The sequence below is a fragment of the Nannospalax galili genome, unplaced genomic scaffold, assembly GCF_000622305.1.
Source record: "Nannospalax galili isolate Female #2095 unplaced genomic scaffold, S.galili_v1.0 scaffold162, whole genome shotgun sequence".
Classification (NCBI taxonomy): Eukaryota; Metazoa; Chordata; class Mammalia; order Rodentia; family Spalacidae; genus Nannospalax; species Nannospalax galili.
In genome coordinates, this window is record NW_008350388.1 from 1,126,504 (window position 1) to 1,146,394 (window position 19,891).

The 19,891-nt window shown below is 40.2% G+C and overlaps 1 protein-coding gene across 11 annotated transcripts in view; it reads right to left on the reverse strand.

Moving 5' to 3' along the window:
- Osbpl1a (oxysterol binding protein like 1A) overlaps positions 1 to 19,891 on the reverse strand; it is a 262,262-nt gene that overhangs the window by 62,764 nt on the left and 179,607 nt on the right. For 9 of the 11 annotated variants that reach the window (XM_029570707.1, XM_008847622.3, XM_008847624.2 and 6 more), the window contains one exon: positions 17,940 to 18,096. The exons of 1 other annotated variant lie outside the window; for it this stretch is intronic. In XM_029570707.1, the coding sequence (XP_029426567.1) occupies positions 17,940 to 18,096 (157 nt within the window). Of the gene's footprint in view, positions 1 to 17,939; positions 18,097 to 19,891 lie in introns of those variants that run through there. One more of the 11 variants, XM_029570709.1, reaches the window with a different exon arrangement.

Below are 19,891 nucleotides of genomic sequence, written 5' to 3' on the forward strand. Positions count from 1 at the left end.
AGCTCACACCTGTAATCCCAGCACTCTGGAAGCTGAGGCTAGAGGTTTGCTAAGAGCCAAGGCCAGCCTGAGTTAATAGTGAGTTCCAGGCTAGCATGGGTCACAGGGAGACAGGAAGAGGAAGGAAGGAAGCAAGCACCTATTATTTACTCATGTGCAGAAGCCTTTGGCATCTAATGAGTGAGCAATTCCCTAATGCGCTGTGAAGATCAGATCCCTTCATTTAATCATCATCATTTTACAGATAAGGGTGAATTTCAAGAAATTGTACTTTGCCATGTGGTCAAGAAAGTGGGACCATATGGGACTCAAAACCCCAAAGCTCTTAATAACTACACTATTGTAGTTCATCGGTACCTCTAATTTTTCAAAAATTACATAAATGTAAACAAAAATCAAGAAGTCCCTGAAATTTTTAAATTTAATGGTACCATTTCTTATATCTTCTCAGTAAATGTATTTCTCACTATGTGGTAAGAATTAGAAAAAAATTTTTTTTGAAAAGTCTGGAAAAATACTTGCACCTGACATCATATGATAGAACCTAGTTTCCCTAATGACCGATAAATTTGACATTCCTTCAAGAAAAAAGGTAAAAAGTACAGGGTAAAATTTGCAAAACATACTGCATTATACATCTGAATTCTGAACCACATTTGACTCTATCGCCAATTCAAATTAAAGACTGAATCATTTCCAGACTAAATGTATACACATCCATCTGTTTAGGGTTGAACAAGAATAATCCGATTACAAACCTCGCCAAAGAACTGGGAATACTGCTTATTTTTAAGTGGGGGGGGGCAAAATTATAGAGTATCTTTTATCTAAGAAAAATAAAATAATAACTCTCTCCCATATCATAAACTAAAAAGAGACCATACATACCACCACTCAGATAGTTATTTCTAAGCAGCATTTCCCCATAAAATGAAACAAGGCTCATTAGAGACAGTGCTATCCCGAGCTCTACAGCAGACACTAACGATAACCCTGTAATACATTTTCTTATCAGAAAGCAAGCCAGCTCCCAAGGACAACACATATGTACTGTATGCACATGTGCTTCATGCATACTGCACACTTTAAAAAGTTGGGGTTTATTTTTAGTTTTTTAAGCATTCTATCTAGTGACTGCTGCAGTGGGAGGTTTATAGAGGGAGGTACAGATAGGGGAGGGGTTCTAAATACTGTCAAATTATATTATATGAAAACCACAAAGATTCAATAAAAATTTTAAAAATATATTAACATTATATGTAGTAGTAAAATATGCTCTTTATGGTATACAGTTCTTCGGGTTCTAACATTGTATAAAGAAATGTACTGACCACACAGGATGGGTCCATCACCCTGAAGTTTCCCTGTGCAAGTTGAGGACTGGGAAGGCAGCTCAGTCCAATAAAGCACATCCCTTGCAAGCATGAGGACCAGAGTTCAGATCACCAGAACCGACGTAAGAAGCTGAGCACTGGCACACACTTGGACTCCCAGCCATGCACGACAGTGGGGAGAGAAGACACGGCAGATCTTGAAGCTCACTGGTCAGCTGACCAGGACAATGAGACTTTGTCTAAACACAAGGTTGCAGGCACCTAAGAACAACACTTGAGGCTACAGGCATGCGTGCACGCACGCTCACGCACACGCACACACACAAAATCACACACAAAAGGAGAACCCTATCTCATAGGCACAGAAGAGCTCTCTTTGACCAAAAAGGAAGAAATAAATTTAAGAGTTTTTAACAACTCCAGTCTATATATTCATTCATCACTTTGGAAGGATGCCAGGGAAACGATGTATGTGTCACTTTGTAAAGAGGTCCTCAGAAACTTATGTGTGTCCTGTGCATACAGGTGCACGTGTTTGTAGAAGCCAGATGATGATGTTGAATGTCTAACTTACCATCACTATCCACCCTGCTTTTAGAAACAGTCTCTTCATAGAACCTGGCCAGAGAGCTCCAGGAATCTACCTGTCTGCCTCCTCAGCGCTGGGATTACAGTTGCAATGTCACTGGCCCAGCTATCTAAATACTTGGAATCAGGACCTTATGCTTGCATGCCAAGCACTTTATGACCGAGCCATCTCCCCAGCCCCAGAAGTGCTTCGTAGAAGAATTCTGCTCAATAAATGTATAAGGAATGACAGAACTGAAGTAGCAGTATCTCATAGCTTCAAGAGCTAAGAACACAGGATAAGGGCCCTGGTAAACATGGGATGCTACCCTCACTGAAAGGCTGTCAGGCAGCTTTACCACAGAACTGGCAGACTCAAAATGCCTGAACTAAAGAATGCATCTCAACACAACAAAAGAAAACCAGGCAGCATTTGCTTCCTGACTGATGTAGCAGAAGGCAGAGTCCCCTGGCTTATGTGTCTATAAAGTACCCTATGAAAAAAAAAAAAAAAAAAAAAAAAAGCAACCCTAAACCTGGTCAAGCTTCTGTGAATACAGTAATTCAAAGGACATCCAGGGATTAAGTACTAACTACTAGGTTAAATGACACTCTAGGCATGTGACTAGACATATCCATATTGCGTAACATTCTACAGAAAAAGTGACCAGGTTTCCTCCACAAAGAAAGGACAAGAGAAGACAGGAGTAGAACAAGAAGCCTAGACTCTTAGTGCTCCTAGTAGCCAAACATGATGTGGAACTTCTCAATACTTATTATTAAATGACATTTCTGATCCAATTGCTAAGAGACATTTATCCGAACACCCTTCCTTAAGCTCCCTAGCACCACGCCATCTTAGCTCTCAGCTATCCTTCTGTCACAGGCATCCTTTCCTAGCTTCCTTCTGTGTCCCTCTTCAGTCTTAGCAGAGTAAATCCCCTCCACCATCTCAGCCCTCAGGCTAGCCTGGGTCTGAGATACTTCCCCACCCCAGAACTGCAGTCCTGAGCTCAGTTCCTGAGACTCCCTCGTGCCTCTCCATCTTAGCTCTCAGGCTTCTTCGGGTCATGGGCATCCTTTCCCAACCCTGATTTTGGATTGTGTTTCCCTTCTCCCCCATTCCAGATTTATGGTCCTTAGTTCAGTTCCTGAGACTTCCCTGCACCCCACCATCTGAGCTCACCGTGCTCAGACCTGTGAGCTTCCACCCTAATCTATCCACCAACCTGTTCAACTAGCAGACCCCATCCCACCCTGCTGATTCAGGACCATCGAGTCAATCATGGAATCTCAACTCAGAAGTTGTACTTATCCCTAGCTGAACTGAGACTATTCTTCTTTCACCCCAATTGCACATCAACACAGAGTGGAAAAACAAGAGCAAACAACACTTTAAAAAAGAAAAAATCACCTGGTGTGGTGCCACATGCCTTTGATCCCAGCAGAGGCAGGTGGATCTCTATGAGTTCAAGGCCAGCCTGGTCTACATAGTGAGTTCCAGACCAGCTAGGGCTACAAGGAGACCCTGTCTCAAAAAGACCCTCCCCCCTAAAAAAAGAGAAAGAGAGAGAGAGATAAAATTGGGCTGGAGAGATGGTTCAGCAGTTAAAGAGACTGTCTGTTCGTGCAGAAGACCAGGTTTGAATCCCAGCACCCACATGGCTGCTAACAACCATCTGCAACTCCAGTTCTAGGGGATCCCATGCCCTCTTCTGTCCTCCATGGTAATGAAGGACACGGGTGGACTTACACACATGCAAGCACAACACTCATACACATAAAGTTTTAAAAAGAACAAAATCAAGGCTAAAATTAATGAAACAGAATTGAAGAAAATACAAAGAATCAATAAAACAAAGAGTTGGCTCTTTGAAAAGGTTAACAAGACTGACAAACTTTTAGCAAAACTAAAAGATAGAGAAGATCCAAATTAACAAACTCAGAGATGAAAAGGGAAACATTACAACAGACTCAGAAGGTATTCAGAAAACTATAAGACCACCTATAATCCACTAAACTAGAAAATCTTTAAAAAAGGATAAATTTGTAGATATGAACAACATACCAAAATTAAATCAAAATGACAAATAATTTAAACAGATTGATAATCACCAAGGAGATAGATACAGTACTTCAAAATCTCCCAACTGGATCTGGAAAGATAGTTCAGCTGTTAAGAGTACTGACTGCTCTTGCAGAGGACCTTGGTTCAATTCCCAGCACCCACATGGTGGCTAACTATAGTTCCAGGGGATCTGACACCTTCTTCTGATCTCTGTGGGCATTGCATGACATGGGTGTACTTACACACATGCAGGCAATGCACTCATACACATAAAAAATAAAAATATTTTTTAAGAAATCTCCCAATTAAAAAAAGCCCAAGACCACATGGACACAGCTCAGAATTCTAAAACTTCAACGAAGACTACTTGTCAAATTATTTCATAAAATAGAAAAGGAATGACGACTCCAAAATTCTATGAAGTCAGTGTCACGCTAATTCCAAAACCAGGCAAGGACTCAGCAACAACAAAAAGAAAATTATAGAGCAGTCTCTCTAATGAACAAAGATGCAAAAATTCTCAATAAAATATTTGCAAAATGAATGCAAGAATATATAAAAAAGATTATCCACTATGATCAACTTGGCTTCATTCCAGAGATGCAGAAATGGTTCAGCATACATAGATCAGTAAGTGCAATGGAACCACATGGTCACCTCATTAGATGGAGAAAAGGCCTCTGACAAAATCCAACATCCATTCATCTAGGGAGCTGGGTGTGGTGGCACATGCCTTTAATCCCAGCATGGGAGGCAGAGGCAGGTGGATCTCTGTGAGTTCAAGGCCAGTCTGGTCTATATAGTGAGTTCCAGGACAGCTGGGGCTACAGCGAGACCCTGTCCAAAAAGACCCCCCCCAAAAAAAAGTCATCTAGGGACACAGGGGACATATCTCAAAATAATTTAAAGGCAATACACAAGCCCACAGCCAACATCATACTAACTGGAGAAAAATTTAAAGCATTCCCATAAAAATCAGGAATAAGATAAGGATGTTCACTCTTCCCATGCCTGCTCAATACTGTACTTGAAGTCCTAGCTAGTGCGTAAGACAAATGAGACAAATGAAGGAGACAAAGAGGACACAAATTGGAAAGGAAGAAGTCAAGTATCCTTATATGCAGATACAATTCTATAAATAAAAGGCCCAAAGACTCCACCAGAAAACTCCAAATGCTGATAAATTCAGCAAAGTAGCAGGATATAAAATTAATACCCCCAAATCAGTAGCCATCCTATACATGACCACCAAACACACCAAGAACGAAATCCAGTGAACAGTTCCATCCATAATAGCCTCAAAAATCATTAAATCTTGGAATAAATCTAATAAAGGAAGTAAAGGACTTGCATAATAAAAATTTTAAGACATTAAAGAAATCTTAGCTGATCTTCCTAAAACAGGAGACTCTAGATAGGCTGATTAGACCTCCGTGGATGGACTTGCACTGGGGAACGTCTGGGGTCACTGACTTGATACACTGGGCCTTAACACAGATGACAGAGTGTATGGGTTCCAGTGGGGGGCTATGGAGGGTACCACTGGGGACAGAGGTATAAAGATGATTAAGATTGTTTGAGATATTCTGTGTAAAATATACAAAAATTCAACAAAACAAATTAAAAAATAAGGGAAACAGCACAGCAGTTCCCAGTATTAAATTGTTTTAAGCACACTTTGAATGAGCATTGTGTATGTCAACGGTTGAGCCTGTTTTCAGGTTGTGAACCTATCTCGGTAGGACTGGTGACTGTGCTACTCTCATGGGCTAACGAACAATGTTTGTTTTATTAACATTCATAATACAGAAGCCAGCCTTTCTAAATTAAACTGACAAAAAATGGAAGAAGAGAAATGAGTATGCTCTGGGTATTTTTATTTATTTATTTTTTGGTCTCTTTGAGACAGGGTCTCCCTGTAGCCCCAGCTGTCCTGGAACTCACTATGTAGACCAGGCTGGCCTTGAACTCAAAGAGATCTGCCTGCCTCTGCGTCCCAAGTTCTGGGACTAAAGGCGTGTGCCACCATGCTCGGTCCTTTGCTCTGGGTATTTTATTTTTAATTTTTATCTAAAGTAGCGTAAGTGATGTTGTGTTCTCAAAGTCCTTGTTTTGCCATTTATCAGTAACAATTATAAACTATCTCATGTAACATCATGCCTAAATTTACATTATCTGTCAAGAAGTGAAAGAGATGCTGGATCTACTATTTTCTTATGCATGCATCTTTTTTTTTTTTCTTTTGGTCAGGCAATAGTGCAATTTATTTTGCTCTTACTAGAAAACAGATTGGCAAGAGAGTTCAAAAATTCTTTTTTTTTTAAAGGGTTTATCTATTGAATTTTTAATTCAATTTTATTTATTTTAACAGAGTATAGGGCAGTGGTTGATTTACAGAAGAGTGGGTGCCCCACATTTATAGCTGTGCCATAAAGTCCACACTCAAATACAGATCCTGTGACTTCCTGACAGCCACACAAAATTGTGAGAGAAGAGCCTTTTGTGTTCTCAGCTTGTATATCCTTTGCCCCTCCCCTAACATGCAGCTAAGGTCGACTGACTGGGTGGGAAGGGTAACTGACTCCCCCCTCAACTCCTTGATGAGTGTAGGAAGAAGGAGTGACTAGAGCTTGCTGGCATAGTGGTCGGAGGACATTACCAGTGAACACTCCACCCCTTCCTCCAGCTCTTACTTTCTTTCCACCAACCTCTTCCACAAAAGTCCCTGAGCCTTGGAGGGGGTGATAGGTATGGGATAATCTTCCTGGCAAGGCACTGAAATTTGAGGTCTGTGCAGCATCTGTTTTCCATCATCTGTTGGCCAGTTTGAGTGGGATTCCATCTACTACAAAAACACAGCAAGTAGCAAGAACATCTAAACAGTGATTGCTATGATAACTTAACCTATGGATGTAAATACAAGTGCTTAGTCAGTACTTTAGTAGATGCCTAACAAAGCAATTATGCATGCATCTTTCAATAAAAAATGAAACTGCCAACACCTTTCAAATCTATCAGGACTCAAAGAAAAACGATAGAAATTTAAGATACCATAAGATGGAAAAAAATCTCCCATGCCCATGGATTCACAGAACTAATATAGTGAAAATGGCCATCCTACCAGAAGTTATCTTCAATGCAATACCCATTAAAATTCCAACACAATTATTCACAGAAATTGAAAAGGTAATTTCAAAGATAATATAGAAACAAAAACAACAACAACAAAAAACCCAGGATAGTTCAAATAATCCTGAACAGTAAAAGAACTGCTAGAAACATTACCGTCCCTGATCTCAAATTATATTACAAAATTACGGTAATTTTTTAAAAAGCATGGTACTAGCATAAAAACAGACATTAATCAGTGGAACAGAACTGAAGGCCTAGATTTAAACCCACACATTTACAACCACTTTATTTTTGCCAAAGAAGCTACAAACAGACACTTGAGAAAAGACAGCATGTTCAACAAATAGCCCTAATCAAACTGATAGCTGCATGTAGAAGAATGAGACTAGATCCCTCTCTCTCACCATGCACAAAACTCAACTCCAAATGGATCAAGGACCTCAGCCTAAGACTTGATACTGTGAATTAGATAGAGGAAAAAGTAGGGAATACATTGAAACTTACAATACAGGAAAAGATATGAACAAGACTCCTGTAGTACAAACTGATGCACAGTAAGTCCAACAACTGACAAATGGAGGGAAGGACACATGAAACTAAAAAGCTTCTGTACATCAAAAGACACCATCATTTGTGTAAAGAGGGAAGCTACAGAATGGGAAAAAAAATCTTAATCAGCTATATACCTCAGGCAGAGGGTTAGTATCTAAAGTATATCAAGAACTCAAAAAAAAGCCCCCCTGGCTCAAAAAAAGCCAGGTATGCTAACACACCTTTAGTCCCAAGCACTTAGGGGGGTCATAGGCAGGGGGATCTCACAGAGATCTGGTCTACATAGCAAGTTCCAGGCCAGCTGGGGTTACAGGAAGACCCTGCCTTAAAGGGACAACCCCCCCCCCAAAAAAATGCAGGGGCTGGGGAGATGGCTCAGCAGTTAGGAGTATTGACTGCTCTTGGAGAGGGCAGGTTCAATTCCAGTACTCACATGGCAGCTACCAACCATCTGTAACTCCAGTTCCAGGGGATCTGATGCCTTCTTCTAGCCTCTGTGGGCACTGTACACAGATGGTGCATTTATACACATTTAGGCAAGCATTAGTACCCACAAATTTAATAATTTTTAAAATTAAAAGATAAAAAGGGGGGCAAGGAGCTGAACAGGGAATTATCTAAAGAGGAAATGGTCAACATCTTTAGTCATCATGGAAATGCAAATTAAAAACATTTTGAGATTTCATCTTACTCCACTCAGAACAGCTAAAATCCAAAAAACAACAACAAATTCTTGTGAGGATGTGAAGAAAGAGAACTCTTATCTGCTGGTGACAGGTGAAACTGGTACTGCCACAATAGAAATCAGTGTGCAGATTCCTCAAAAAGCTTAAAGCTGATCTATCATATGACCCAGCCATACCACTCTTGGGCATACACACAAGACACTATACCCTACTACAGAAATACCTATTCATTGCTGTCCTTTTCATAATAGTCAGAAATTGAAACAAGCTATATGTTCATCAACAGATGAATGGATAATAAAGGTGTGGCACATATATACAATGGAGTATTTTTCGGCTCTTTAAAAATGAAATTATGAAATTTGCAGGTAAAGGGATGGAACTGGAAACTATCATTCTGAGGTAATCCAGACCCAGAAAGATAAACATTACATGGTCTCTCTCATAGCCAGACGTTAGTTTTGAAACCCTATATATGCATGCTTCAGTTTAAAAATTCAAAGAAGTCAGGAAGCTAACAAATGGGTATGGGGAGAGGGGCTTTCTGGGTGGGGTGGTAGAATGCAATAATATAAAGGGAGAAAGGAGAATAATAAAGTAGAAATGGTTAAATGGGTGAGAAATTGGAGGATAGGAAAAAGGAGAGAGTACATGGAGGGATAACTAACACTAATGGCCTTCAGAAAAAAAGCCAAATGGAAGCCTACCAATATATAAGCTTCTTAAAGTATATACATTATAAAAAGAAATTTAAAGGTGTTACTTTATAATAGGGGACACTGGCCCTACTAGGCACCATATACTAAAAAACAAAAAATCCTAATGCCAGGGATGAACTTCATCTCTCAAAGCTGTTGACCAGGCATTCCACAGACCCCCGCCCCAAACAATACCTGCCACTGCCCCTGCTCTTTGTTACCTCACCAGAACTTCACAGTAAGACCCTATTGCTAAAGACACCTATTGCTGAAGACACCACATGCATGAGCTGTAGAACAAACAAGGAGAAATCAAGTTGGCACTGGCTTCAAAGCTACTAGGTAGCTTTCATAGTGCTATGACATGCTACTGGAGGGAAAAAATATTCAACTTTACCCAGAGGTGAATCCTGTGAACTATAATAACAACTGGCCTGGCAAGATATACCCACCAGTCCAAAAGTGGCACAAATATAGGTACCAACCACTTTGTAACTGGATTTAGGGTCCACTTCATAGGATGGAGTCCATACTTGACACTGATATCAGGCCTAGGAACCTGAGGCTAGAAAGGTCTTGGGGCATAAAGGAGAGCCTAATACTAGTTTTCTACTAGTTATAGTATTAGACTCCTAATGACTTATTGGTATGGCTCTAAATTAATGAATCTCTCAGCTCTCACCAAAGAAGCTTTCTTATGCAGATGATGATTAACAGAGAAACCCACAACTGGCCAACAAGCAGAGAACAGGAGGCTGCTTATCCCTAAAAGGACACCTGCATCAAACTTCTGCCTCCCAAGGCTCAGGGATCATTGCGGAAGGGGAAGGGGGTGGAAATATTGTAAGAGCCAGAAATGGTGGATGACCACAAGGAATGAGAATTTTCCAGAGTTATCAGTTACACATATATGCAGGAAAATGGGTAAGAAACCCAAGCCCTACCTTGTGGCTTCTGGAAGAGGAAGAGTCAGTCTATTTCAAGGATGAGACTCTTGGTAGGTTAACAGGCTCAAGTGGATGGATCCACAATGAATGACATTTGGGAATACAAATTGAATTAGATAAATAGATAGGTACACAGGTACACAGGTAGGTAGGTAGATGATAGATAGATTAGATAGATAGATAGATAGATAGATAGATAGATAGATAGATAGATAGATAGACTGATAGATGACAGATGATAGCTGTAGCACAATGTACAGAAAAGTGTGTGCACATAATGATGATGAAGCTAACAGGGTTCATTAGAGTATTTACTCCTAGGCAATTTTCCATAACGAATTTTTTAAATGAATTATACACCTGAAAAAAAAGTAGTCTTTTACTTCTCACAGCACAGGTAAACAAAACATCAGTTCATTAAAGCACAGCTTTGCAGATTATGGTTGCCCTAGAAATCTGCTCTTATTTGCCCACAAGCATCTGTCCCGAACAGGCTAGACTAAGCCCTCAGAGTCAGATGAAAATGCATCTTCACCACAGCTTGCTTACAGGATGCCAGAACTGGAAAAGACCTTGAGGTTCTTCTGACTCTTTTAAAGATCCTCGGGACACAAACTTGTGTCTCTTGGGGCAAGATAAAGGAGGTGGCCTGTGGGACCCTGAGCCCCATCCTGCTTCCAGAAAAGCAACTTCTACCTGCCTTTCCATTTACCATAGAAACCAGTAACGTTCCCTGTAAAGATGTAACAGTTTTCCTAGAGAAATTTCTGGCAATAAGCTCAGAAGCCCAGCCTGAGCTTATAAAGGAAATTATCATGAGCTTAGGCCCATCTTATCTTTCATTTCTTCCTAACATACTAAAAATGACACTGTGGCCAGCTTGTTATTCATAGTTTAAAATTTGAACCTCCTAACTAGCCCCATCTGTTAAGTTGGCACTCCTTATCTGTGGAGAGATCTCTGTGTTTCTGTAGGATGTCCTATAATCCAAGTGCCCTGCTGAGATCTGGTCCTCTGCTTTAGCTATTGCTATCCCATGTGCCAATCTGTTCCAGGTGTCCAAGATGCACTGGCCTCCAAGACCAGACCCCTGTTTCTTGACTGGAAACTGTCAGCTTATTCTACCACACACCTCACCCAACCTCTACACTGCTGACAAAAACAAGCATCATCTTTTCTGGTCCTCAATGAGGTGCTGTGACAGGCTGCTCCTTAGTGCCTTATTCTCCTGGGCTCACACCCAGCTGCTTGAGCTTCTGCACGGTTGTTCTTTCTTTGCATCCCAACCCTCTACCTTCCAGGATAAGCACATATTCTAGAACAGGGAGTGGACTGCTGAAAAGAGAACACTCCCTGCTATCCCTAGGTCCTTTTATAAATCTGGTTAATTCTGGGCACTGCCCCTGCTTTCTCTGATGGCTGCAGTCATTTTATACACACACACACACACACACACACACACACACACACACACACACACACACACACACACACACACACACACACACACGGAATGGAATATCTGTTACAAAAATTTTTTTTCAATGTATTTGTACTTCCTGGAAGTATTGACATAGATTATTGTCCAATTAGCTTTCTAGTGTTGTGATAAAACACTCACCAAAACCAACTTGGGGAGGAAAGGGTTTATTTACTTACATATCCTGATCACAGCTCATCATTGAGGCGAGGGCAGAAACTCAGAGCAGGAACCTAGAGGCAGAAGCTGAAGCACAGACCACGGAGGAGCACTGGTTTCTGGCTTGCTCCCCTGGCCCATGCTTAGCCTGCTTTCTTATACACCCCAAGACCACCTGCCCAGGGGTGGCACCACACTCAGTGGGCTGGATCCTCCCACATCACTCACATCACTCAATAATCAAGAAAATGCCTCACAGACATTACCCACAGGCCAATCAAATAGAGGAAATTCCCCAAATGAGGGTCTCGAGTACCAGATGTGTCAGGTTGACAAACGAAGCCAACCATGACAATCATATATTTTCAAATTCTTTACTTCAACTTGTTTCAATTTCTGATACGAATTCTTCACACACAAAACACAACCATTATTACATTCCTTTTCCTTTGGTAACCTAAGAACTCATATCAGAACTAGTCATAGAGAGTAGGTAAAGTTAACCAACTACCTGGAGTTAGACCATTTCAGCACAATAAACCTTTCAGATTCTTGGCCACATTTATTATAGAGTTTTATTCAAGTCAACAGATCGAGTAGACCTAAGATAATTAGTGTCAGGTTTAAAAAAATCCCTATTATATTTCTATTGTGAGCAATATTTCTCTTTATCAAATTATGAAATTAATTTATATTTTCTTAGGAAGTTATTTAAGTTGGGCTATTTCACATTCAAGTATTTGATTCATCCTGAGTTTTCAATTATGTGCAGTCATCTCTTTAAATCTATGAGGTATCAATTCCAGGACTATCAGTTCTAGAAACCCTAGTACCAGCTACCAAAATCTGTAGGTGTTTAAGTTGGCTACATAAAATGGTGTCGCATTTGGATGGAAGTTATGCACATCCTCCTGCACACTTAGATGATTTCTAGATTACTTTTAATACTAACACAGTGTAAATGTTATGTAAGCAGTTATATGTATTGTACAGGAAACACTAAGAAAAAGTCTGCGTGTGCTCAATTTTTTGCAATTACGTTTAGTAGCTTAAATTCACGGATATGGAACCCCACAGCACATGATTATGTAAGCATCATTTACCAAGACCCCCACCATTTCCCTCCCTCATCTGCTGTGTAGCTTTATTACATGTACCATCTTTCTCAGTATGTGAGTCTTTGGGCTCCCCCCTGCACTCTACAGTTCAATCTACCTCCTGCAAAAGTTGGAACTACAGATTTGTCACCAGCCTTGACATTTTGGTAGAGCAAACAGCATTGCTTCCTGTGATCTGGTTCCTAGTGTTGGCTCTTCCAAGTATTTTGTACTTAAATACACACTTCAGAATTTATTTCTCAGCCTCTAAGGAAAAAGACATCATGGTTTAAATTGCAATCATTCTGGCAGGAACACCTTTATGATCATCACCTCTTTCTTCTTCTGTGTGTATGGTTTTGTTTGCTTGTTTGGGGGAGTTGTTTAGCCAAAACTGACAAGCCTGTGACTTTTAATAGTTACTCGAAATATTTCCTTTCCTCCACTTTTAATTTCTGCTGATAGTTCATATAATGTAATTTTTCATATAGCAACCTTCCCAAATACCTTTACTACATCTAAGTACTCGATGGATACTATGTGTTTCCTATGTAGACAAATTGTATGTCTAAACTTTTTGTGTGTTACGTCTCTTTGGACTCCAAAGAAAACTGTGTGTGTGTGTGTGTGTGTATGCATGCGTGCGTGGGGGGGGGAAATCAAACATCCTGTCTTATTTTTGATATTATAAAAAGTTTCATGTCTCATCATCAAGCCATTTCTTGTAACACTTAACCACACTGAAGGCTTCCTTTCCTTCTCTGTGCTTTACTACATACTCACTGATATGGGACTAGAGGAACTACTTTATGTATTAGGAATGATCATCTTATTTTTGTTTTGTTTTAAATCTCCAAATGTTGTTAATACAACGGATGGTATTCACAGAACTCTATCACCGACTGACATTTTCAGATGCTGGCTTCTTTGCTCCGCCTTAGCATCTTTTATACCATATCCAGTGACACAAATAAATATCCAAACCTTTACCAAATAAAACAATTTGGGCATAAGTACTACAAGTTAGAAGTTAGAGCTCAAAAGAAATTAAGTTTTTCTGGAACACAGACAAGATGGCACGGAGCCTTGTCAGTACAAGTGACTACAGTGGGGTGGAAGCTGATGTTCCACTATCAACTGGGCATGTTTTGTAGGGAAAAAAGGTGTTATCAAAATGAATGTGGTATGATTTTAACCATTTACTACTAAATTTCTGTTGGATAAAGGGTTTCTTGGCTTGGAAAAAATGTATGAAAATATTTATCTATTTTGTCAGCAAAGCAGTTAAGCTGGGTTTATAATTAGTAAAGTTTCTCATTTCCTACTTAAAAAAAAACTATTTATTTATTTACTTATGTATTTGGAGAGTCTTTTGAGACAGGGTCTCTCCGTAGCCCCAGCTGGCCTTGATCTCACAGAGATCTGCCTGCCTCGGACCAGAGTGTTGGGACTAAAGTCGTGCAGACCACCCTGGCTCTTTAAAAAGTATCTTTTAAAAAACTGCTCTTGTAGAGGACCCAGGTTTGAGTCCCAGCACCCACATAGCAGCTATGAACCATCCTTAACTCCAGTTCTAGGGGAATCTGAAGCCGGCATTGCACGACACAGGTGCACTCACATACATGCAGGCAATACACTCATACACATAAAAAAATAGATAAATAATAAATTTTTAAAAACTATATAATCCATACATTCCCATATCTGTCTTCCTAAATTAAACTTTTTAAAACGTGCAGTATATGTTCTGTTTAACTATATGCTTTACGAACAGACATTTTAGTCTCCTATTAAAGCTGTCTTTTGAAAATAGACAACTGGGGCTGGAAAGATGGCACAATGGTTAAGAGCACTGGCTGCTCTTGCAGAGGACCTGGATTTCAATTCCAGAATCCACATGGCGGCTAATAACGGTCTGTAACTCTAGTTCCAGGGACTCTGACACCCTCTTCTGTCCTCCTTGGGCACTGTGCACGGGTGGACTTCTACACATGCAGGCATAACATTCATACACATGAAATAAAAATTTTCAAATTTAAAAAAACATAGGCCACTATTAAGTTTTCCATGTATTAAGCCTCTGACAGTTTTCAAGTTTTCTTTTGAGCCAAATAATATGTTATTACACTTAAAGTTTTAATAAAATGCATCTGGTATAAATTCAACTTTTCTGGTTAGGCTTCCACTTACATTTCCTTGGATTCTTCCCTAATGACTTCACCTAAGTCCATGTTTTTGAACAGTTTCAAGTTGTACATTTGTACCATTCTGTGTGTGATCAAAACAGCACAGAATAAAGGAATAGGGTATAATTACGTTGATTGTAAAATAGCTACTATTGTGATGACAGCACATATACAAAAGGGCTTGTGGGCCTTCAGCTGTAGCATAGGACACCTGTTTGGTCCAGATATTGTACTCATTTTGGTATTGTAATAATTGTGTCAAAAACTCAGATGCAAATGATCTCTAGAGGGGCTGATTAGACTCCAGTGGATGAATCTGCACGAAGGACATGATGCCTGACAGGATAGGACTTAACATGTATGGCACAATACATGAGGTCCAGTGGAGGAATGGGGGGCATGGATGGGGGAGGGGCCCTAAATTTGAATAAGAACTGTTGTATGAAATTGTAAAAGCTCAGACCCAAAAGGAATGCATAACCAAAGATTAAAGGGATCAATATAATTCTTTAAGAGTCCATGTGTATAGCTAAAGGCTCCTTAACAAGAAACAATGCCAGACAGGAGATACCTTCCTTTGAGTTGTTGACCAGGGTGGCCCAACAGTCTCCCAGACAGTAATCCAGCATAGAACTGGGAAAATGAACAGCAGACCCTAATCTTATCTAAAGGAATGTTGGCAACTGCTTGCTGCTAGATGAGGAAGAGCTGATCTTCCTAAAACAAGGAACTCTAGATAGGCTGACTACATTCAGCGGATGGATAAGCACTGGGGAATGGCTGGGGGTGTTGACAATATGGTGGACAGTGACAGGAATGACAGGGTATATGGGCTCCAGTAGGGAGGGAGGCTATGGGAGGGTGTCACTTGGGATGTGGGTATAAGGATGAATAAGATTGTTTGGGATGTTCTGTATGAAATACATACACACACACAAAAAAATCAATAAATAAATTTTAAAATGAGTTATATTTGAGGAAGCATATAATTTTGCTTCATGTTAATTAGTAGGTATGAAAAACATTACCATTGAAATCTACCTGATGACTATATCCATCCTCAGGCACCAAGGATCTCAGAAAGTAACCAACTGTGACTACCAATAATCAGATATATAGAGATTAGACACACATGTGCAAACATCTAAGTGTTAGTTGCATTAAAAATGAGTTTTTCTGCCAGGCATGGTGGCGCACGCCTGTAGTCCCAGCACTTGGGAGGCAGAGGCAGGTGGATCTCCGTAAGTTCAAGGCCAGCCTGGTCTACATAGTGAGTTCCAAGACAGCTGGGGCTACAGGGAGAACCCATCTCAAAAACAAACAAAAAAAAGTTTTTCTGTATGAAACAGTATATTTTAAAATGAAACAGATCTTTTTTAAATATTAAAACCTCATTCAATTTTATGTCTTATATGGTCTATACTGAGTACCATATTGTATAACTGTATTAATTCAACTGTAAACCTAAAAATTTATAGACAATTTTGAAAGAGATACATCTTAAATCTGGAAATTGTTACGGAATATGTCAATGCTGTTGTAATGAAATGCTTCTTCTAATTATGTGGTTATTAAACAATTTTTTAAAAAAGAAATCACAAAAGCTCAATAAAAAATTTTTTAGAAGCTCAGATTCAGGGGCTAGAGAGATGGCTCAGTGGTTAAGAGACTGGCTGCTCTTGTAGAGTACCCAGGTTCAATTCTCAGCACCCACATGGCAGCTAACAATCATACTTCACTCCAGTTCCAGGGGATCTGATGCCAACTCCTGACCTCCAAGAGCACTGTACAACATGGATGCACTTACATACAAGCAGGAAATACACATAAAATTAAAATAATAAGCAAAATATTTTTTTAAAAATCACTCAGACTCGTTTTTGATCTTTCCAAAGACTGCACTCCTTTTCTCACCAGAGGGCAAGACCTAAGTGTTTAAAGGTTGTCTTCTCTTGGAGATTGGTGATCTGACAGGTTTCTGCTAGGTATTTCATTTCCTGAACACATCAGTCCTGTGTTCTGAAGTCACTCATGGGAACTGCGGTAGAGGGTGGAGAAAGACACTGCGTGCTAGCCACATCATGTGCAGCGGTAAACCCCATCAAAGTAGAACTCAGCACAGGAAAGCTGTTTCATCTAGTCACTTCCCAAACTTCACATGCATTTTAAGACTAAACTTTTAAATCCATTGATCTTCTAAAAATGAATACAAACTAAGGCACTTTTCTTAAAAAGGGGAAAGCATCCATAGACCAGAGCAGTGGTGTGTACACTTAACCCATGGCAAAGCTTGAAGCCAGTTGTGATCAGAATCATTGTGTCATACAATCTACAACTATAAAACAAACAGAAGACTGTCTGAAGAAATTAACTATTAGTATCTTCTGACTCCCCAAATCATCTTTATAACAGAATCTCTCCCTCACAGATAATTTTATAAAATATTTCTCTATGTGAACAAGCACATATGCCACTGTGTCTGAAACCTGTGTGGAAATCAGAGAACCATGGTGTCTATTACATCTCATTCAATTGGGACAATCTAACACTAACCCATTAGGGGAATAAAAACACACCAACATCATTAGCTAACATTAAATGGACGTGTTCAACAAATCCTGGGTCTTTCTAACAGCCTTTGTTTAAATTTAACTAAATTGTGTCAGAAGGCTGGCAACATTACCATTCATTTGTAATAAAACCAACAAGAAGATCAAATGACTAGGAACCAAAATAGCACTGGGAGGCAGTCATAAATGATGAATGATGAAAACGGGAACAGAGCATCAGTTTCAGAGGGTAGTTCTGAGAACCTGCCCTGAAAACCTGGATGCCAAAGCTGGGCTTTGTGCTCTGTCCCCACACTTACAAGTGACATTAATCCTGAAAGTGGACAAGAAACAAGTTCCTCAGACAAACCTGTCTTGGAGGTGGTTCAGTAGGCAGCACAAATACCCAATATTGAGGCCGCATGTTTTTATGCACCCAAGCTACAGAACAGTAATGAATGACAACCATTCAAGGTCATGCTACCTGTGCTTTTTGATGCCATTGGAGAGCGCATCTCTCCCACCACAATCTTTTCCTTCAGACATCCTGTGTTTTCCACTGCTCGAGCACTCTTCCTTCTCTTCAAATGAACGTGCTGTCACTGCTTCCAGGTGAGTCAGGGACTTCTCGGACTCAGAATCTGTGGCAGAGCAGGTTCATGGTGAACAAACTGAACTTTGGTATGTGGCTTCATTAACAATGGGTATCTCCCTCAATGCATCTGGCTTTGAAATTCAAGCAGCCTACTTTATCCTTTCACAATCCAGCCTTATGGATTTCAGGGAACCTGTTCCCAATACACTCAAGTGCACTTAAGACAGATGTATACTTGTATAAAGCTACAATTAAAATGATTTTATAGACTGAAAGAGACATCCAAAGATTACCCTGTTCTTTAAGAAATACATATTCAGTGGTTTCCCCACCCCCAAATTTCTCATCTCAAGGCATCTTACAATAGCTAACCCAAAAATAGGTTCAATTTTTAAAACTCACATAGTCAAAAAGCTACAGCTACTACACTGATGAGAAGTTTAAGTTGCATCTAATACTGTCATAACAAAACACAGAGTAATTTAACATACAGGCAAAAATGGTTTCTAGCATGAGCTATTTTAATCTATAGCATCAACACATTAGTTATCAGGCATTCTGAGGATGGCAACTCCAAAGTTCCAGGTGGCTATACCACATTTCCAGGTGGCTATACCACATTTCCAGGTGGCTATGCATTCAGGAAGGACCATCTGTCTGCTAGAGCAAGCAGGATGATTAATGTCTGTACAACCCTTGGTAGTTTCTGAGCACTTTCACACCTTCATGTCTTTTTTTTTTTTTTTTCGGTCTTTTAAAATATTTTTTAAAAATTATTTTTTATTTTATGTGTATGAAATGTATTGCCTGAATGTGTGTAAGTCCACCCGTGTTGTGCATTGCCTGCGGAGATCAGAAGGTGTCAGATCCCCTGGAACTGGAGCTACAGATGGTTGTTAACCACCATGTGGATGTTGGGGATCGAACCCGTGTCCTCTAGAAGAGTCAGTGCTGTTAACCACTGAGCCATCTCTCCAGCACCATCTTTGTTTTTTTGAGATGGAGTCTCCCTGTAGCCCCAGCTGGCCTGGAACTCACTATGTAAACAAGGCTTGGCCTCAAACTCACTGAGATCCACCTGCCTCTGCCTCCCTAGTGCTGGGACTAAAGGCGTGTGTCACCATGCCTGGCCCAGAATCCACACATCTTAATGGAATTACTTGTACTGACTGAGCTAGGAAGGATCAAGGAGTGTCCTCATTCAGTCAAGTAACAAACAAGGCCTCAACTGGTTGGAGATAGCTGGGCTCCAGCTCTGCCCAAAGCTCTTCAAGTTCTTTGATTTTGATAGCTAAATGGCTCTGTAGGAACTCTACCCAGGAAGTCTCTTGCCCTCCTGACTTCACTTGGGTCATCTGGAGGTAGATGAATGGTTGGCCTTGCTATGGACGGTCTGAGGCATTTATGTACTTGCCGAGTGCTTCATCCAGGCTGTCAGCTTTGCGTACGAGTACAATTTCCTTTACATGTGTGGGCAAGGCATAGATTGGAAGGGGACGAGAAACAGAATCTTGAAGAGATGAGTTAAGGAGTTAGAAAGTGTCATTAGTGAAGATTTCACCTCTGTACTACCTCACCTGCTAGAATCTAGAGTTCCCTAACATACCCTAAACTTTTACCCGTGGTTTTTAGTCTGCCTGCTGTATGGTGTCTGCCAGCTGAGTACCATGGTTTTCTGTCATGTCTGTCCTATCCCCTTCTCCTTGCCTTGATCTCTGCTTTTGTTGTTTGTAGGGGTTGTGTGTGCTTTTCCCAGTAGATAGTAAAGTCACTAAATAATCAGACAGATGATCCCCATAGCCCAATTGTCACTCTGAGCACTACTTATTAAACTGCTAATA